General features: G+C 50.7%; 1 protein-coding gene across 2 annotated transcripts; it reads right to left on the bottom strand.

Moving 5' to 3' along the window:
• Positions 1–394: 394 nt before the first annotated feature.
• On the bottom strand, positions 395–20,107 carry ARHGAP19 (Rho GTPase activating protein 19). 2 transcript variants are annotated; one of them, XM_090145351.1, is made up of 12 exons: positions 20,050–20,093; positions 12,544–12,809; positions 9,482–9,562; positions 8,927–9,136; positions 8,169–8,395; positions 7,840–7,926; positions 6,865–6,930; positions 5,962–6,150; positions 5,176–5,274; positions 4,491–4,583; positions 3,935–4,003; positions 395–3,456 (listed from the first exon to the last, which is right to left on the bottom strand). In XM_090145351.1, exons 1-12 carry the CDS (start codon positions 20,067–20,069, stop codon positions 3,400–3,402), a joined length of 1,464 nt encoding a protein of 487 aa, XP_090001477.1. In that variant the 5' UTR covers positions 20,070–20,093; the 3' UTR covers positions 395–3,399. The 2 variants fall into 2 exon arrangements, with proteins under 2 accessions (XP_090001477.1, XP_031453496.2); XM_031597636.2 differs by having other exon boundaries at positions 397–3,456; positions 19,999–20,107.
• Between the last annotated feature and the right edge of the window lie 1,005 nt (positions 20,108–21,112).

Here is a 21,112-nt window from a genome sequence, read left to right as displayed (position 1 = left end):
TGTTCAGCATTTTCAAAGCCAGATGCGTCTCTCTGGACCCCCAAGCCCACTTTCAAGTGCAGAGAAGTCCGTGTGCTCTCCCTCCCCGAGCTCAGGGAGATGTGGGTCCCTCGGCACCCAACCGCAGCCCCAGAGGAGAGCTCCCACTTGGAGCAGACCCTGCAGAGACGGCGCTGCTCCCCAACGCCTCTCCTGCTTGATTTTCAATTGCACGGCGAGGATGTTAATGAGTGTCTGAGCCACGGCAGGCAAGCCCAGGGCATTTCAAATGGAAGAACTTCACAGGGAAATAATCTGCATAAAATCTGAGACACCATTATTAAGAAGGAAGTGAAAATGCAGGCAGAAAGCATCCTCCCTCAGCAGCCGAGAAAGGAATGGTTCTAAAGAGAAAAATGTATTCATTTGATCCATTATTTATATAAAGTGCTCTTTGTAAACCTTATTTCCCATCACCCCAGCTGACAGCGGGGGGAAGACAGGAAAGGAAGAGGCCCAACTTTCCACCTCTGGGGGAGGACAGCCTGCCTGCGCACCCCGTGTTGTGCTCAGATCCCGCGTGGGGGACAGGCAGCAGTGCCAGGGGAGGACAGAGCCGTGGGCAGACAGTGCCTCTGCGGCTCCAGGAGCAGTGCTGGGGTTGTGAGCAGACAGTTCCTTCCTTTTGAAGGCGGCTGCACCGCTGAGCCCTCCCTGTCCCACTGAAACTGCTTCAGCCGCTCAACAAAACCACTAAAAATAAAAGCATTTAATATGGGGTTTTCGCATGAACACACGGAAAGGCAGCAGTCTGAAACAGTACATACATAGCATATATAAATAAGAACAAAGATTAAAAATGCTTTGGCAATGAGATACTCTGGGAACAATTAGCTCCGGGAAGAAGGAAGCATCCTTGTGAGGCATTGCACAGAGCAGATAAATGAACACATCCAGACATGACTGTGGAGCACTGTGAACGTGGGGCTGTGACAACCAAAGGGTCCTAGGGGCTGAGTCCCCGCTGGTTGCTTCCATCCTCAGCATGAGCAGGAGAGTAGCATGGGCTAAAGGCAGGGCACCGACCCCAGGACCTCTCCAGGAACTGCACCCGTTCTATTTGCAATGGAAGGCATGCAAGACATGCAGAAAGTATTTTCTTGGGGCTAAACAAATTTCAGCAGTGCCAGAAGCCAGTCGCTGAGCTAGAGCTGTCAGCATAAGGGCTGACACTGGAGAGCAGAGCTACTTTCCTCTTGTCTGTACAGGAGCAGTGTATTTAGCCAGAGGAATGAGAATGTCTTGCAAAGCCAACATCCAAACAGAGATACAGATATGTCCGAGTACGCTAGGAGCAAGAGGGAGAGAGAAGGGATGGGATGAACAGAAACATGGCAGCCCTAAATGCAGGAAGAGCAGAGGCAGCAGGAGCAGAGCCAGCTGCTCACACACTGTCACCCCACCCCGGGCTCTGTTCCAAAGGGAAGCTGATGTTCCCAGGGCTCTGCCAGCAGCACACTGCACTGCAGGAGGCTGCAGGGATGGGGCAGAAGTGCATTCAGCCAAACACACTGTGCCCTTCAGAGAGGAGCACAAAGACAGCTTCAGCCTCTGGAGGGATGGATTACAGACACATCCAAACAGCACATACTGTTACCGTAGCAAACAGCCTCTGCCCTTCTTCACAGCATCCTCACCTGCCTGGTCCCTGAAGAACCAGAGCTTTCTTTGCTGTGACAGAGACTTCTAACACCAGGAACTCACAACTCCCACATCTACTGTCCCACTGCCCCTTACATTTCCTCCACTCTGGGGTCAGACTGGGGACAGGCACTCCCAATAAAGTACCACGAACGTCCCCTTGGACATAGCAGCATGAAGCACAGAGCTTTGTAGCTCTTAGAAAAAAAAAAAATAGCAGTACAAAAACATGAATAACTCCACTAAGCTGCACAGGGCTCCAACACCCCATTCTGAGCCAGTCAGACTGAACTCCCTGCTCACATCCCCGTATTCACACTTCCTGCCACCAGTTGTCTCCAAAAGCTGTCAAGGACAGAGCTCTAACTCCTGCCGGCTGCTGGTTCTTAAAGATTAGAAGACAATTATAATTGGATTCCAGAGATTATTTGCTTCGCCAAGAAGGGCTGAGAAGTGTTTAGATGGTTCCTCAACTGATTAAATCTTTATTTCACAGTAGTGACCCTGCGTGTCTCCTACCCCAGCGTGCTTGCAGACAGGTACTTGGCAAGATTGGCTCACTGGAGCACTCCAGCTTAACAAGACAGCTGACAATGGCCAGCTGTGATGGGGTTTTATCCTGTCTCGAGATGGTTTCATCTCATTTCTGCAGCTCAGGGCAAAAAGCTAAACCTGGCTCCAGCCCTTTCTCCCAGTTTAATGATTAATCAGCCAGTTGCCTGATCAGCCAGCCAAATACCTTGAGCCAAAGGCTCTGGCACCATTTGCAGCAGATCACAAATGACTGGAGCCCTCTTGCACCTCTTGTACTGCTGCTGTACTGTGCAAGCTGCTACCAGATTCTGCCTCCTTGAGACATGCCAGCATCTGAAGGCTGGGCTGCCCTGCCCCAGGACAGATTTTGCCAGCCTTCTGTCCTCACATATAAGTGCCCTGTGGCACTTAGCTTCCCTGGAGGAACACAAAGCAAAGCCTCTCCTTGCTCAACATGCAGAGCCAGCAGCAGCACAGGAATGCAGAAACACGAAGGCAGTGTGCAAGGACTGCCTCCAGCTCAACCTGAAACAAAGTAGTTCAGAAGTGGCTTTCCCCATGCTCTTTGTGAAGTGGTGGCACCCAGACCCTCTCCTGTGCTCTGTACCACTTTGTGCACTCCAGCCCTTCAGGGACAACAAGGCAAGAAAGACCCCGTGGGAAGCAGAGGTCCTAGGAAGCACAGAGGATCTGGCTCCAAAGGAGGTCAGGAGGTAAGGTTAACTGTTGGGATGCAGGTAAAGGTTGGAGTCCATTGTTCTCACTGCTAACAGGGAAGGAAATGAAACAAGCTTATGTTAAAAACTCAGAGCAGAAAGAGTTAAAAAAAAAAAAAACAACAACACACAGTCTAACAACATCACAGAATGCTGGGAGTGCAAACATGTCCCTGCAATACAGAGGGGTCTCTGTGTAAGCAAGCTCTCCAGCTCTTCCCAGAGCCAGCAGGTCAGACATGCTGCACAACAGCTTTTGGTTAGATAGTGGTTTGCCCCATAATGAATGAAATATTATTTATATACAGAAAGAAACAAGTCCCTGCAGACTTTGCAGAGGTCCAGTTTCAAGAGTGCTGGCACGTTGGTAAGGGCTACCGTGAGCCTGCAGCACAGCCTGCTCAGTGCAGCACATTATTCACAGCTTGTGAGGCTGGGCATTCCCCACCCAACGCTGGTGCAAAGCGATTCAGAGGGATGATGAATCCTTGGAAAGCAGGTGGGCTCGCACGCGTCTACAGGACTCCTGCAGCAGAGAATTAGAGCAATTGAGTGCTTGAGACATAGAACGTCATGCAAGTGATGTTATCCTCTCCCCCTGCAAGGACTCCTACTGGAGTCTGCCTGCACGTTTACTTTTTCCAACTATTTACCAAAGCAGAGCAGAAGACAAGAGGCAGTGTGCAGACAATGCCATCCTGACAGGCTGTTAGCACCAGTCCGTGCTGCTAGCTGCCCTCCCACCTCCCATGACAACCAGCCTGCCAGCTTGCAGACAGAGGAGCTGTACATCCCTGCTTGGATGGAAGTCGTCAAGGTCTGGTGCCCAGCATACCATCTGCTTGGCATGGAGCAGACTGCTGCAGCCAGAGGACCATAGCAGCCACAGCCAGAGGCAAAGCCTCATGAGCGTGGCATCACCTCTGTAGGTCTCTTTGTCCTTCAGACGACATCTCAGAGGGCCAGGTTCTTACAGGAAGAACATGTACATTTGTATCTCTCACCTCTTTTTGGCCCTCCAATGATTTCAGTTTCCCTTGGGACACGTGAGCTGGAGATCCACATTTCTGTAACTGAACGAGAGAGAGGAATAGGAGCAGAGATAGGGAATTAAGTGCTATCTGCACCCTTCTCTGGGAGCTACCTGTACCACCAGAGAGCAGCTACAATCCAACCCCACTAACGGCATGTCCGGCCCAGGGGACAGACCTATCCAGAGGCAGCTGGCTGTGTACAACTTGTGGATGAGGATGTGAGAGGGAACGGGGCACAACTCAGTGCTACAGAGCAGGAGCACAGATAATGCCAGAAGGAAAACTCTGGAGTGGAGGTCCAGCACTGCTACCCATGCCTTGACGGTATCTTCATTATCTCTGCACTGTTCTCCCCAGAGCAGCTTCCTAAGGCCTTATCAGATCATGCAGAAGAAACTTAAAAATCTTGTCTTGAGCAGAGAACAGTGAGCAGCCCCCCAGGATCACTCAAATGGGTGCCCAAGTTGCAAACAAACTCCCTTCCCACATGTTCAGCAATGTCAGCAGTGCTGGGAGCAGCTCTTACCAGATGGACATTCTCTTTGCTGACTCGTTTGGGCTCCGGTGTGGTATCTCTGCTCTTCCTCTCCTGTATAATCGGGGTTCCCAAAACCTTCCTCTGCCGCAAGAAGAGAGGCCTGTTTGCTATTGCTTAGAGCACAGAGAGGAAAGGAAATGGAAGGAGCAAGATGCACAGCTGATAAGCAGTTGGATGCTGGGAAAGAAAAGAGGAAGCCAGGCTAGAACAGAGATTGCAAAGCAGAACCATCTGAAATAGCATGCCACCAGGCTAAGCCTGCCTGATTCTGGAGAGTCTGGGAGCTGACACAAGGCCTGGCCAGGAGCCCAGACACAGGTACATGCTGCTGCAGGGCAGCCTACAGTGTGCTCACACCTGTGCTGACAGACTACATGACCAGCTCCATGTCAATCCTCATCTCATGTCAGGAAGCAAATAGGCCTTCAGAAAGATGCACAGACCCTACGGCCAAGCATTTTAGCAGAGCATTTCATAGACAATTACGCTTTATACTAGCAAGGCTTATTTTCACTGTGCTACCTTTCTGTCCCGAGCAGATCTGTATTGTTTAGCAGCCAGTACTTTGAACAGTCCATACTTTTGAGGGTTGTATTTAAGACAGGGCAAGGCAAAAGCAGAAAGCAACATCAGAAACTCACAGCAGAGAGCAGGGGTCGGAGGCTGTCCTTACCTTAATGAGGCCGCTGAAGGAGCGCGAGCGAGTGCGTCGTGGTGCTGGGGGTGTGGCCACATCAGAGCTGGGAGTGAGAGCTGAAGGATGCTTATTGAACTAGAAGGAAACACAGAGGCAGAAGGTTAGCATAGTTAGTTTACAGTTATACCAGCCCCTTGCTGCTGTATGCTACTCTACTGCTGCCCTCTGGCTAAGTCTCTGGTTGGTTTTCCCACACCCTCAAATATAGAAGCAGCTCATAGCCGCAGGGGAGAGGAAGCAGAAGAAGGCTGCATCTCCCACACAGGATTACAGGGAGCTCGGGGTTTATGTGGGATACCAAGTTAGAGGCTAAAGCAGAACGGAGTCAGGGAAGGAGCCAGAGGCTTATAGCCAGGACAAGCGCTGTCCATGCCACACAACCCCTCTGGAGCAGCACGTTGGCTGGAATGCTCACCAGACTAAAAGAGACCATTTTGTCCCAGACCCTGCAGCAAGAGGAAGGAACTTTTCCCTTCCTGAAGCAGAAAGATCAATAAAGTCATAATTAGGACTGGGAAACTGCCGGCTGGCAAATTCCTGGCTCAGAAAACAGCTCAAAGCACAGATTGGTGCAGCAAGCTTCACTGACAGGCTACCTCCTCCCCTGCCTCCATCCAGTTCTGCCTCTTACAAAGCCCAGAGCCCATGCTCCTCAGCCAGCCAAGAACTAGGGGCAGCTCTCAGGTGGGCCTTGCCTTTAGCCCTGTGCCCAGAACTGTGCTGACAAATGCACCCCAAAGAGATCTTTCCTTCCCACACTACCTGCCGGATGAGCTTCTTCTTCTTTGCAGAGTCAGGCATATTGTGTACATGGCGAAAGAGCTCCCTCAGTGCCTCCTCTGTGCGCTGCTGGGTCTCCTCCTGATGGCAGGAGTCCAGACAGCTTCGCTTCTGAGACTTGAGGGGTTGCAGTTCCTTGGAACCAGGAGATGTTAGCAAATCCAGGTCATCCTGGGAAAGCGGAGACAGTAATCGTTTCCCATGCTTTAATCCAAGTGAGCCACCCATCTGAGTCAGGCTGGGAAGTCTCGTGAGCTGCCTCACCCCAGTGAATGCACAAGGCTGTGTTTTCCCTACCCCTCTGCAGCAGCACTGCACCAGCAGGCCCTGTGCCAGGAACAGGTGATAGCAATTCAAAGGTGACCCCCACTGCTTCTTCCCTCCCTTCCTGGATGCCAGCTGCAAAAGCCCTTCCAGGTTTGAGAAGGGTCAGTGAGGCTCCTTGCAAAGCATCTGCTTTCTTCTGCAGCTACGAGGCAGAGAAGCATTTGCTAGAAAGAAGCAGACAAATCTTTCCCCAGTGGCAGAAAGAAGCCTTTGTCCCAGCCCCAAGCAGCCTGGGCATGGCAGCAGATGTGTCTGTCTGGAAGGCAGGACTCCATGAAGGAGCAGGTGCTGGATGTACTGGGCACAGAGAACGGGTTTGCTGCTAAAGAGGAGCTGGTAGTTTTCCCTGTGCTTTTGATTAACAGATGCTTCAACTCTGCCCAATTTCCCTAATGCAGTTGCCTGCACTACCACACCATATGGTTCCCTCAGTCCTGCTCTCTATCAGATCCTCTTTCATGGTTTCATTTGTTTTCAGCTTCTTTCACTCACAAAGGTCCCTTCACAGTACCATGGCCTCTGCCCTTGGAGGGCAGGCACCACAATTGCTGGCCTTACCTTGGATGTGTGGGCTCTGGATCCCAGGTAATGCAGCCTGGCACACTCCCTGATATAAGGTGGGGCCTGTGATGATGGACAGAGAAAACATATGAATAATATGCTTGACCCTGGGGCAAGGGCGGCTGCACCAGGAGCCACTTTTCAACCATGCAAACAAGCCTTTTCCATCAAGAAAATCTGCTGTTTAGGACAGAAAAATACAATGGGACTTCATGTCCTCAGTGGAATCCCTGCTCAGAGTTTCCATTTGATGCATGCAGCCAACACTAGGAGAAAACAAAATAAGAGCTAGGTTCCACAGAAGTTATGTCCAAGCAATTCCTCCAGCTCTGAGCTGGCCATACAGGAGTCTGACAAACAAGGCAGAAAGGGAGCTCTTTTTGCAGAGGGCGGATGCCTAGAGTGACCTGTAAGGTCCTGGGAAGTCAAGAGACAGCCTTCTGCAGAAACACTTCCTTGAAGAAACCTGTAGATTCTCCTGTCCTACCACAGCATCCTACTCTGAGCTAGAGAGAAATGTCCAAGACTGCAGACTTTGCCTATAACAGCAATGGCCAGGTGCCACTTGCAGAGAAGATGTATTGAGGATGCAGCTCCTGGCGGCGCTCACCCGGGCCAAACCCCTCCATTTTCCAGCACTCAGGGGAAGCCTGGTCACCAACTGCCCCAAGGAAACAGGTTTCCCAGCCAGGAATCAGGTGCTGGGTGTCCAGCAGAGGGTGGTATTACACTGCACCGTGCTTCCGACCTGCTGAGGCGCAAAGGCCACCTCCAGGCTGTCTTCCTCTCCCTGGGCTGCACGCCCAGCAAAGACTTCCTCTCAATAAGGGAACAGCTTCTTGCAGAAATCATGCTCTCACTCCAGAAGAGAGCACCCAGAATATACCCCTGCCACCTGGGACCTGTGTGGGTAAAGGGCATTTAGACTCCCACAGAAAGGGCAGGGAGGGCGAGACCCCAAAGCACAGTCACCTTGAAGAGTTTCTGCGAGTGTTTGATCATGAAGGTCACTCCGTTGTTTAGCTTTGTGATATTCTCTTGCAGGTCATTTGCTGTCACCTGGCAAGAGGACAAAGGCACAGCTGTTAGAAGGGAAGTAGGAATTGCAAATGAAACTTAGAGTGGGCTTGGGCTGAACACAAAGACTGAATCCAGCCAGACAGCTCCATATCACCACCAGCCTCCAGCCTCTCAAATAATTGAGAGCACAGTCTTCCCATACGGGTTCTTCCCCTGCAAGCTTACTGAGGTTCTGCTTTCAACCTAGCAATATCCCACCAGCAGATACTGAGGTTACTCACGTTTCTGGGCCATAGGATGTGGGGTGCAAACATGAGGGCGAGATTGTGGGCAGACATCTTGTTCTTATCCTGCTTCTTGGCGGTCTGGTAGAGCAAATCCAGCAGCAGTTTGAGCAGGCTGCGGTTGGGCGCAGGGAGGATCAGGAAGAGCAGCTGGAGGGCTTCAATTTGGCGCTCTTTGTCTGGAGTGCTGGTCTTATTCCCCTTCTCATCAAACAGCATCAAGTCTGCCAAATCACAGGGCTGAATGTGAAGGACAGCAGGCCTATTGCTGCCTCTTCCCTCCTCCAAAGTCCTGCAGAGCTCCTGACCCTCCATCTCCTTCCCCCAAGCCTCCCCACTTGATGTGTTAAGCTGTAGTACTTCTCCCATACAACAACACAGTTGCTAAGAGTTTTGATGGATTGAAGGCAAGGTAAGTTAGTTCAGTAATGGTCTTTAAGAACATATAAACCATTGCCTAGCTCAGGAGAGCCCAGGCTTAAAACAGATGTAAACCTAGGTTACCAGTGCAGACTCCTCTCTTGTGCTGGAGAGAGAAACTGGGCCGGGCAGACCTGGCCCAGTTCCTTAGGTTGTTCAGCACCAGTCTTTCCACCATTAGGTGGAAATGGCAGGAAGACTCCCCCTTACCATGCATGTAGGGTTTGTACTTTAGCATCTCCCACAGCCTAGTGCGCAGCTCTAAAGCATTACCAGCTTTATAGGAGGCTGGCTCCATTCCCTCTATTCATCGCTGCCTCTTGTTGCTTACTCACCTGCAATTTTGAGGTGGGCGTGGAAGTGCTTGTGTGTCAGCAGGGGCTCTGGTAATTCACCCAGGAACATCTTAAGCAAGGTAGCCACATCATTGGAATGAAACTCCCCAGAGTCCAGGTCAATATCTGTACCACTGTTCAGAGCATCCTTTAGGATCTGTTGCCTGATGCTGTTGCCCGGCACCCGAAACAAACCTTCTGCTCGTAGATCTGTTCAATGGAGGGGAGAAAAAAAAAAAAAAGGCCACCAATTATTCAGAGGTTGATTCCCATTTTCTTACTAAAGCAGTACTCTTTGCAGAGCTTGACAGCAAACCTCAGTGAGCTGCATTCAAAGCCATGACTTCAAGTTGATTCCATAAGCAAACAGAAGATGTGCACAGGGCAAAGAGATCAACTCATGGAACAGGCAATCCTGGGGAACAATCACCTAGTTCTGACCCCAAATCCTGCTGATGGAGAACTCTGCTTTCCCCCCTGCCTGCACCGCAGAGATCTGGGGCAGGCCACACAGATAACCCTGGGAATAGGAGGAAAAAAGATAGAAACACTTACTTTTGTGCAGATACTCAATTAACTGGGAGACCTGTGCGATGCCTTCTTCTGTCAGTGGGGAGCCAAACACCACTCCTTTCTCTGCAGAACAAAAGATAACGTGTTCAAGCATTTCAGAGCACAACAGTCACAGAGAGGCCCCTCAGAACAGCATCTCAGAATGCAAAAACAGTGCCCCAAAATACTATGAGTGGAGGTCACAGGCACCCCTCACACACGCATGCAGATGCTATCTCACAAGCACTCCCAAATAAGTCACTTCCTCTCACCATGCTGTTTTTACAAGGGCTTCATCATCCTGCTTCTTACCTCAGCTTAATTACAGTTTTTATCAGCTAAGGCAAACATTCTCTAGCTCCTGAAAAGAAACAACACCAGAACAGATGCTTCAGTTTTAAAGGGCATATCATCTGTAAGTCTGAACCCTAAGGGAATAGCAGAGTGGGAAAGATAGATGCAACAGCCCGGACTGCTACAACAGCACGCTGCACACCTGGGAAGAAATGCCCAAGTTAATTCTCACTGTAGATTGACATGGAGCAGAGCAGGAGGAGGTGTAGCTGCCAGATTACAGGAGAGGGGAACACATGCTAGTAGAAGAGAAGGCATGATACCAAGTGAGAAAAGCAGTGCATCAGTTGGTCACACAAAAGTTATCTCCCTCCACAAGCTTTGTCTCATGTCTTTTTTCCCCACTGTGATTTTACTAGCTTTTGGTCTTCTCCATTACAGATCTTACTGTTCTGTGGTGTTGATGTTCACAGCATGTGGGGAAGATCTGGCTAACGCTGTGCACTCCTCTAGCAGCCTTCCTGCACAACTAAATTTATTCCGCCTGAAGAATGTTTCACTTTCTTCCAGGACTTCAGAAATGGTAAGCCACCAGGAACTCCAGCCTCCTGTTAAATCAAGAACTTTCTGACCTCCCTCTGATAAAGCATATGCTTCAGCCTTGCTAGAGAGAGGAGGACAATGTGACCTTTTGATCCGCACGTAAGATTTGAAAGGCCTGAGAGCAAAGGGAGAGAGTGATTGGCAAAAGATTCTTGTCCTTGAAGAAAAACTAAACTCATTAGACATTCAACAGATAGAATCAGTAGTGGCCAGGAAAATAAGAGGAAAATACATCATCTTGAGACATGCCTGACAGATTCGATTTACTTTTGAAGTCAGAAGCTGATATCTGAATGAGAATTTGATTCTCAAAGAAACTTGAAAGAAGTGTTTGGAGAATGGATGCTGAGTTACAAAGGCTTAGATGTTCTGGTGCGATGACTTCTGAAACTAAGCAGCAGCATGAGATTGAGTTTCCCAATGCCCAGAGAAGTTGCAGTATTTGTAGTTTGATCAGCTCAGAGTAGTATGGTTCTTGGCCTCTGGCTTTGAAGAAATAAAACCTGCTTGTTCTAGCTGGTCTGTAATGAAGAAAAACAAATGATGGCTCAAAGATGAAACAGACAATACTTGAAATTGATTTTCTCTGTAAGCACAAACTCCCTTTTTTCTCTGAGTTTGGCCAAGGAGTTCACAGACAGTGCCTGTCAATGCAGAGAGACACTGCCATTGCAGCCTGGGAGCAGAGCCAGCAGACTTGGAAACATCTGCTAACTGTAGCTGCAGTGAGACACATGGCCATGGAAACACTGAATGTGGGAAGGAGCGGAGCTGGAAGGGAGGCATCAGGTCTGAAAGTAGGTAACAGCGATGCTCCAGCAGAGTATGGATCAGTTAAAAAAGAGCTAGAGAAGATTCACAAACCTCCGCTAGAAGGTTTTGACAAGAACAGAGAAGTTTCCATACGCGATAAGAAAAATGTTTAAACTCAGTTACTCACTTGCTCCTGTTTGCCAAGTAACGAGTGCCTGAATGTAAGCTGTCCTGCTGCTCTCCTGAAGCAGAGGCAGGAGCAGCACAGGCACGAGCACAGTGTAACTGCTGTCTGGGGGCAGTGTGAAGAGCTGCTATTATGGAGCAGCAGGGTAAATCACAGCAATAGGCTAATTCTCAATTAAGGATCTGAAGTACTTGATTTGCAGTACTTGATTTTCCCCTGCAGTGCAGTCCAGCCCAGGGAGAGCACATCTGCTGGCTTTGCCACTGGAACCAGAAATGGAGGGCAAGATTCAGCACTGGAAAAATCAGCCCAAGCAGTGTCCTTATAAAACAAGGTGAAAGCTTACATTACCTTTATATTAAGGTTGAAGACAGAAAGAAGCCGTACTCAGGCGTACTGATATCTGCCTTCTCAGAGATGCTCCCAAGAACAGAATTGCTCAAAGGAATTAGAAGTGTTCAGCTCCAGGCTGCCAGCATTTGGAGGCAGCTACCCACAGCTTCTCTGCCAGCAGACAGCTGGTCTAGCTAGTAAACCATGGCAGACAGAAGGATGCAAGAGTGCCCAGATGGAGGTAGTTTGTCTAGTTGAGAGACAGCGTTTCACTGAACTTCTAAAGGAGAATCAGTATCCCCTCGAGTGTGGGCAGAGGTGGGAGAAGGCACATAGAACACCTGTCAAGATATAACAAAACGGAGTAGTACTGTGAGCCAGCAAAGAGGAGAGGATCTGAACACATCTGTGCAAAAAAGCAAAGCTCAGACTTCTGAGGAGCAGGCAGAGCCCACCGTTTCATAACTCCAGAAGAAAGCTCCAGCTGGGTGCTTGCCTCGGAAGACATGATTTCCCCAGGCTGAACCTCTGATCTCAAGTAATGAATCAGCAGAGCTTTGTCACTGGGACCAGGACATGGATCAGAGCTGCCCTGGTGTTTGGATGTGAGACACCTTCCTGTCTGTGCAGCTCACAGATCTGTATGACAAGGCCTTCGGGATAGCTGGTATAGAAACTGGAGGAGAAAGTGGGCACTGAGTGAAGTCAGTGGCCTGTAAAACCTGGGAATTACTGTTCTTCACAGAGCCTGATGTTTGCGGCCTTTATTAATACTCCATCACTAGAGAAGAAATCTAACAAGCTAAGGAAAACAGAGCATGAACTACCATGGACAAAATCAAGCATGCTGCATGCAAAGGCCAACTTGGCTCATATTTTAAGAACCTATTCTCACCCTTGCGTTTCAAAGACATCAGGGAACGAAAAAACCCAGAGGCTGTGCTGTTTGCTCCAGGCAGCTTTGGGTCCTCCTCTCCCATGAGCTGGGCCAGCTCAGCCCCAGGCAGGTCGATGAGCCTGGTGATGTTGCTGACAACCAGCTCCGTGAACACCTCCGGTTTTTCATGGCGCAGCTTTTCCACAAAGAAGTCGGGATTGAAGATAATGGGCTGACTGCGAAGGGAGGAGTCATTGCAGATGACAAGATTGCAGATGGCGTCACTGGAAAAAAAAAAGAGGAGAGAAAAAAATAAAGTAACTTCTCATTGCTTTTTTACAGCCAGCTGGTGTGCCCCAAAGGAGACATCTGCTGACACAGGAGCCTCCAGTCTACGCAGACAGCACTATTGGCCTTTGGTGGGCACTCAGCACAGCACAGATACATTAACCTTTGGAGCAAAAACATTTCTGGACTGTTTACACAACCCAGACCATGGCTTGCACACTCCAGAATGCAGTGGTAAAATATGCAATACATGACAACACCCAGCTAAAGAAACTGTCACTGCATCCACATTATCCTTGCTCAGGCAGCTACAACATCCAATATTTTACAGTAACTTACCACTCTGAGTCATAAATAAGTTTGGTCCTGTCTCCTTTCCTCCTGAGAAATTCACTCCTAGTGGCCTGAAAGTTTAAATCCCAATCAAAATATTTTTATGGACAGCTTGTACTCATCAGTTCTCATCTCTGTTTCATCATCAAGCTGCCAGCTCTTTGGTTACTGCTCTCTGCCACCTACAGTAACTGCCCAGCTCTGAATCTGGAGTGAGTGTGAACCTATCAGGATAAGCACAAGCCACTCAAGATCAATCCTTGAGGAACTCTTGGCAGCCTTCCTTCTGGTACATCTCTTTTTGGCTCCTCCAGGTCTTGCCTTTTCTTCAGGCTGTCCTTCATCTGACCGCCCAGTTCTCTACTGACACTGACTTTTTTGCAGTTGGATAGCTTTTACGTGGCATGAAAGCCACATGGGAAAAGGATGCATGTGGGACACAGCTCTAGTGAAGGTTACAGATAACATACATAGCCCTAGCACAGGTTAGATAAATTACATTTCCCACGTCTAGAAAGAAACAGTTATCAAAGAGATCACAGTTTAATCAGCACACTTAATCATGTTCATAATAAAGCTTATCCCAGTTTCCATCTACCTCTAGGTCTTTCATTACTGTCTTCCCACTTCTATCTCAAAAACTCACACATTCTGAAGCCAGGCCCACAGGCAAGGGCCCCTCTTTTACCTAAAACAGAGAATTAGTGTCATTCATCTCCAGTCACAAGCCATTGCAGTTATCATACTGTGCTGTAAAGCACGAGTCCGACCATGCAAGTTGGTGTGCCAGCTCTTCCATGGCTCTGGGCGGAGGCTGCCTACCCACCCAGCTCACACACAGCCTGCTTTCACTGCGTGACATTTTCCAGTCCTTTAATCATTCTTGAGCTCCCGTACAACACTTCCCTCTGTTTCAATATTCCCCCTCAGCTGTGAGCTCCCGCTGAACATTTTCCAACAGCTGCTGCTAAGCACACAGGTAACAGGAATGATGAGTGCAGACAGCAGGGATCATATCAGCCCTAGAGGTTCCTGCTGCAAAGCACGCTGCCCCAAAGACCAGAGCCTCCTCAACAGAGCCCATGGCACTGTGTTGTGACCACAGCTGGGCTCACTGCTCTGCACAAGCCTCCACAAGGGAAGGCACCCGTAGCCCTCTGGCCCTAACAGTTATCCACGTGGTTGCTGTATGGCTGAGACCTGGCAGACCATCTTGGTGTGATTTCCAGGGAGAGATCAGAGCAGGAGGAAGGCTGGGATGGGCTGCAGAGGGAGCAGGGTGCTCGCTGCAGTCGCAGGGAACCAGGAATTCAGCAACACTTGCACGGTGAGAACCCCCACAAAGCCCTGTCTCCTTGCACTGCTCCCTGTGGATGTCAGGCTCCTTCAGGGGGATGCAAGGAGGAAGATCTGCGAGGCAGACATAGGGCAATCTGCCAGGCCAGCGAAGATTTCAGAAAGCTCTTAAAGGTTCCCAGCTGCGTTGCTCAGTGGCCTGGAGAGCATGCTGCTGGCTCCTAATGGGGGCCATATTTCCCTGAGTACTTCCCAATACGTTTTTTGGTAGTTTGTTATCTGTCATAAATCAAGACTGAGATGCAACGACTCAATATCCGCTGCCAAAAAGCAACTACCCATCGACCTGATCACATTCGCATTTCATCACGCAGGGCTGCAATGCATGAGCAAGTGCCAGCTCTGCCCATAATGCGGAGCAAGCCCTTTGCCTGAAACCCATGACAACTCATTCTGTGGCAATACAGATCCTGAGAAGGGTTAATAGTGAGTGTATGGGCCCAGTGACCCTGCCTGCAATGATCCGTGCGCTGTTATTCACTCACTAGCAGTTTTGTTTCCCCACAGAGAAGATATGCAAATACTTTGCAGCAGTTACATCAAGCATCACAGATTATCTGCTCTTTCTGACAATCAGATATCTAGATTCAGAGAAAGGAAATTAAACAATTTTGTCAGCTAGAACTGACTGACGTGAGCCTGCCGCACAGACGGTATTAGAGCTGCATCAAGTTCAACAACATTTAATGCAAAAATAAATAGAAAAAAATTAAATTTCTTACATGAGTGCTGAGAGCTTTTGGAGAGGCATTAGGAAGCAGAGACAGGGGAAAGAACTTGCTCCTTGTTTCCAGCAACAAAAGAAACCTGCCTGTCCCAGCACAGCCTATGCAAATCCCACGCATGCTACGAGACACAAGGGCGCATTATTGGGGCTGAAAGGCCCCCTTGGCACACACTGGGCATCAGCCTTCACACAGAGACAAAACAGAAAAGAAAAGCTGGACAAATTGATTCATGTCTCTTGCCAAAGGCTGCGTAGCTGGAGTTTAACGGCAAATAACTCCTACATAGAAACCGGGGTTTTGAATTAGGAGTAGCGTGGTATTAAGTGCTCTCCACCTGTATCTAAGAGGAACCCACAAAACAGCCCCAAATCTACCCTGTGTTTGCCATGAGGAAAGCCGTGCAAACGCATTCCCAACAGCATCCAAGCACAACCGATGTCACTGTGCCGGTGGGACAGCCACCAAGTCCCCGCGCCACGCAGCCCGGGAGCCATGCTCGACTCCATGAGCTGGAAGGGCACTGCTCATTGCCACGGCTGCTGTGCCTCCGCTCCAGGCTCCTCATTCCACGTCCCTCCGGATCCCCTCCCGGCAGCTGGAAGCAGCCCTGCGCGCTCTGATAGCGGCACGGCCCTTCAACGAGCCGCTCGGCTCCGAGGTCACTTTCTTAGCAGCTCTTCCCAGTGCTGAAAATCTGCCTTTGTATCGTTATTGCTAATCAAAATGGAAATGGGAGGCTAACCCCTATTTCTGAGCAAAGAGAAAGCCCCCACTGGCTTCACACACAATAGCCCTGCCAATCCCCACTGCTGCACACGCTATAACCTTCAGAAAAAGCCATGTGCCCCATCTGCCGCTTTCCCGTTAAAAAAGGAAGATGGATTGCTTTGCCTACACCCACTTTATGTAGCAGCAGCAAAGGGGAGACAAACATTTAGTTAGTTCATTGCTGGTTTTTTCCTTACTCGCAATTAGAGTCATATTCTTATACACTGCGATCTCAGATTGCTTTATGACACGTCAAAAGACAATACAATAAAGGACCGAATGGCTTCCTCTCTGATCCCATGAATAAAGTCAAATCCCAATGAATAATAAAACCTTGTACTAATAGGGTTGTGATTAAGACAGCAGATTAAAAAAAAATCAGCCCTATATTGTGCTGAGCTTCGTGCCATTCTGGTATCTTTCAGGAGCAAAGCCTGTGATCCCAGCCAAGCCACAAAGAAAGCTGTCTGTCACACACAGCGTTCTTGCTTCAGGCATGACAGCCCCATCATTTCATGGGGAGTGGATGGTGCAGGAGGTCAAAAACATGATGGATCAATTAATCCCTAAGGTAACTAGATCCAAACGGGGGAAATGCCTTGGAAATGAGGACAAAAGTAAGATTTTAACCGGCACAACCTGGTGACTGCACCTGGGGCGTGAGCAGGAAATTAGCGCACGTGGAAGCAAGTCGTGTTCTGGTGAGTGAGACCTGCCTGCTTCTGAACAATTCAAATATCTGTAGTAGATGCAAGTCGATACACGCGAAGGAAGAAGCAGATTCCAGCAGCATGAAATAGAGCATAAGGAGAACACAAATAAGCCGAGAAAGAAGGATGAGGCACCTCTGGGGCAAGAAACGAGCTGCGTTTTTCTAGCTGGGAAAGTGGAAGAGCTGGAAGCTGCAGATTTCAGGGCAGCCCGATGCGCCTCATTCAGCGGGCAGAATGCAGCCCAGCATCACTTTGTGCACTTGGGATGCTGTCACGGCAAAGCTCATGTCTCAGCCACACTGCAGCAGGCGAGTCTTACCAGGCAGGAGAAAAAGGATTAAAGAGCTTTTGAAAATAAGGCAGATAATGGAAGAAAATCTCCCCGTATAATAACAAAATCTTTCGACTGAGGAACAGCCAGGCAAGCAGCTAGCACTGAGCGCACAGCGATAAGCAGACACTGCTGGGGAACACAAGACACAGGGATTCTGTGCCTGGCTAAGCACAAAGGAAGACGGGATGGATGCGCCCAGGCTCGCGTTTCCCTGGGGAGAGAGAAGGAGCATCGTCCCTGTGCTGTGCCAGAGCAAGGAATCAATTAATGAGGGCGTCTGAAGGCAGTATTCCAGAGCCAGATAGGAGCCATCCCATATTTTGCTAAGAGATGAAAGGACCAGAGCGGAATGATGTGAAATCATTTTAAGTACAAAAGGACTAGAAGACAAATTATTTCCTAGATAAAAAATAAAATAAAATTAAAAGAAGTCTGGTGGGAATGGGCTGCAGAGACACGAGAAGTGACTTCACTGCTAAGGTTGCTTTGAGGACTGTACTTGGGACCGACATTCTTGTAAGACAGCATCACAAAGATCACATTCAGCCCTCAGATTTAGCACAGTAACTCCCTATAGGGTGACTGATTTGCCTCTGAAAAATGTCAAGAAAAACACGCAGCGATTTTTGCCGAGGGTTATACTCATGAGGTCTTTAAGGGTAAAGAGAGTCCTTTTGTGATGAGCGCAGAGCGCATAGCACAGTGAGTGCCAAGCCTTGACCACTGTTTCTAGGCTTCATCCTAGTGAGCCGTAATAAAAACTGCCTTTTTTAATTGTTGCTTTGCTTTCTTCACAGCTAAACAGATGACATGGAGTGATTCAGCCTTTTGGCTATGGGAATCAGATAATAATATACAATTTAAACAGCAGGGAACTGGGGAACAAAGCTGCTATTATGTGATAGCAGCCTGTGCTGGACAACCTGGAACTAATGCAGCACTCGGCCATCTTTTGGGCATTGGATAAACTGGATATCCAAATTCGTGCTACCATCTATGAATTCAAATTCTGTCTCAGCAAAAGACTTGAGCAGACCTCAGCCACATTAACTGCACATGTGTGATGCAAACCTAGAGACAGACCTATCCAGGATGACAAAGGGCTGCAAGAGAGGGACAGCAGGCTTGGAACAAACTGAAAATGGAAAACATTACTGATGGCAAACCAGACTGCTTGCAAGGCAGCTTAAAACATCAAGAATTTTGCATTTCAACATGAAATGTTCCAACTTAGACCCCAGAGAATTCTTTTACGGTGTTCTTCCTAAAATCCACTGGTGATGCTGTAAAGTCAACAAAGCCGCACTTCAGTCAGCCTGCAGCACATCACAGCACCCAGACGCCTTCTGGTGCTAAGGGAGGAGGACTGAAAGGCACCTTGGGGCTGCACACTCACTGCAGAGCTGCTCACGAAGCCCCATCCTATGTCAGCACTGCTGTTCGGGCCGATTCTGCAGCATGGGATATCTCCAGATCCTGTCTCTCTGTAAGCCCTCAGGAACACAGCTACTGCCAGAAACCCGGTACTTCAGCATTAAGGATTTGCAGGTTCATACATCTGCCTTAACACAATCTAAATAAATAATGCCGCTGCAATTTTCATGACTTTTAGTGCAACGCAAAGTTGGTAAATATATTTACTTTAATGTAAACCTTTATACAAAGCAGCTGTAAAGGAGCTGCCTTAGATCCAATCGTAATTTCACAGAAACTAGCACCAAAATGGAACCTTTTAGATGGCAGCAGCTGCCTCTCCTCATTACTGCTCTATTCACTTTTATCACTGTGGCATTGGGAACCTCAGTCACAGCTGGGGACTCCGCTGTGCTCCGTGCTGTACAAACACAGAACAAAGGCAATCCCCTGCCTTCAGAGGGCTGCGAGCTGACGCCGAAATGAATGCTGGAGGGACAGAAAAGAGGAGGAATCCCAAGGGGAGAGGCAGCGCTATCAGTCAGCGTGACTGATAGAACTGAACTTGCCAGCTTTTCTGGAGACACTATTAAAAAGGAGGGCGAGGAAGGACAGGGAAAATAATCAGCACACGCTGCAGACAGAGAATGAGAGAAAATGCAGCTCGCGTGCAGGGGTGGCGGTGTGGGGCTGCGCACAAAGAGCGGGGCTGGGAGCCCCGGTGCAGCAGCGATGGGACCGGGGCAGCGGGACCCGGACAGCCGCTTCCCAGCAGCCAATGCACGCTGTGCGACAAGCTGCGGGTGCCCCATCCTGCCGGTAGTCAAGGCCAGCTTGGATGCGGCCCGGACCTAGCGGTTGTAGCGGCCGGCACCCCTGCCTGCAGCAGAGGGTTGGAACCGGGTGACCTTCGAGGTCCCTTCCAACCCAACCGTTCTGCGATTCTATGACTGTTCTGCTTCATTTCGACCGAGCGGAGCCGCTCGCCGCGCGCGCAGCGTACCGGAGCCGCGGCTGATCCGCAAGATCCCGTGGCAGCGCAGGGGGCAGAGGGGGACAGGGAGGCGCAGAGCGGCACCGTGGGCTCCGGGCGAGCAGGACGTCACAGCACGCAGCGGCGGGGGGCTGCGGGGAGGAGCCGGGCAGGGAGGGCCGGCCCGAGGCAGCGGCTCCTGCCTCCGAACCACCGCTCCGCACCGGGCTCGGGGTGTCAGAGCGGTACCGGCCGAGAGCGAACGCGCCAAGTTCCGCCGAGCCAGCCGGCAGGCGGTTATTGGAGCAGCTTATCGTGCGCTGCGCTACCGGCAGCTGGGGGAAAAGAGCCTGGAAGAAGCTCATCGCAATTACAGCTGCTTCTCCTCCGGAACCGAGCGCTGCGGCATGCGGCACACCGCGCCGAAGGCGGCCCGCAATGCGGCACTGCGGGCTGGGCTGCGCTCCCCGCCGCCGCTCGGGCCCGGGCACGCCGAACCCCGGCTCCACGCCTCTGCCGCACTACGCGACAACGCGCTCCGCGTCCCGGGCGGCGCCCCGCTCCTACCTGCCGCCCCGCCGCGCACCGACCGCCGGCGCTCCCGCCGCCATCTCATACCTGCCGCCCCGCCTCCCCATTGGCCCTCCGCGCCACCCCGCGGTCCCGCCCCTCCCGGTTTGCCCGTCACTATTGGCTGGAGGCGCTACCGCCTCGCTACCATTGGTCGGTTCGAACGGACAACGGGCGATCCGCACGTAGGGAAACGGACACACACACCCCCCCGCGCGCGCGGTGCACGATGGGAGTTGTAGGCGGGAGCGGCCGCGCTGAGCCTCGGGTCAGGGCCTGGGATCGCGGGCTCCTCGCGGCTCCGGGCACGAGCTCGGGAAGGAGGAGGGCACGGAGGCGGATGCTTTTCTTCGTGCGTGGAGGCTGCCGTCTCCAGCACCGCTGAAAGCTTTCTACACGGGGGGCTTGCACCCAACGCTCAGGAAACGACCAAGGAGAGAAGACTTTTTAGATTCTGCACGCAGAAGCGGAGGTCAGAACGCTGAGCAGGCTGGAAATCAACCCGGCAGTTTCTGTAATTGACTGGATTTCGGCTGGCGCGGTCCCTTGGCATCCTAAGCCCCGCACCTCATTATCTCCCGCCAATCATCGCACCGAGGCTCTGCTACCGCCCCCACGAGGGCCTTCCCAGCCCCGCGCCTGGCTGTGTGACCCCCCGCAGCCCCCGCCGGCTGCTCCGCACCAGCGAGGAGCCCCAGAGGTGCTGAGCACTGAAAGCAAAGCCTCCCTCCAGTGCCCTGTTCTGGGCTTCTCTGCATCTCAGGGCAGGTGCAGAGAACTGGGAGGTCAGATGAAGGACAGCCCGAAGGACTGCAAAATATCGGCGGCTGGCAGCCGCGGGAGTCAGGACCTCGCATCACCCCTTACCCTGCCCCACAGCAGGGCTCTGGGGACACAGTGGGACCCAGAAGCCAGGGACAGCTGCTGGTGGGGAGCTGCTTGACTTGGAGCCAGCCTCCCTGGACACGATGACGTCTCCCCTCCAAGGGTTTCTATTGCGTTACATGATTAATTAGCTGATTAACAAGATGTTGTGGAAGAATCTGTTCTCTGGACACCGGCTCAGGCAACACTCTGTGCTAATAGAACTCTTCTGCTCCACGCAGGGATG

Source organism: Phasianus colchicus, chromosome 8, assembly GCF_987193195.1.
Source record: "Phasianus colchicus chromosome 8, bPhaCol1.hap1.1, whole genome shotgun sequence".
NCBI lineage: Eukaryota > Metazoa > Chordata > Aves > Galliformes > Phasianidae > Phasianus > Phasianus colchicus.
Note: the sequence above shows the minus strand (reverse complement) of the source record. Positions and strands in the feature narration are given on the sequence as shown.

Excerpts from the sequence above, each read along its gene's own strand:
- ARHGAP19 (XM_031597636.2), bottom strand. The coding sequence starts at position 20,069 with ATGGGGAGGCGGGGCGGCAGGTATGAGATGGCGGCGGGAGCGCCGGCG. Across the intron at positions 8,396-8,926 it reads CGCCCACCTCAAAATTGCAG|ACTTGATGCTGTTTGATGAG; the intron begins GTGAGTAAGCAA and ends GTGATTTGGCAG. Across the intron at positions 6,931-7,839 it reads ACTCGCAGAAACTCTTCAAG|GCCCCACCTTATATCAGGGA; the intron begins GTGACTGTGCTT and ends CCATCATCACAG.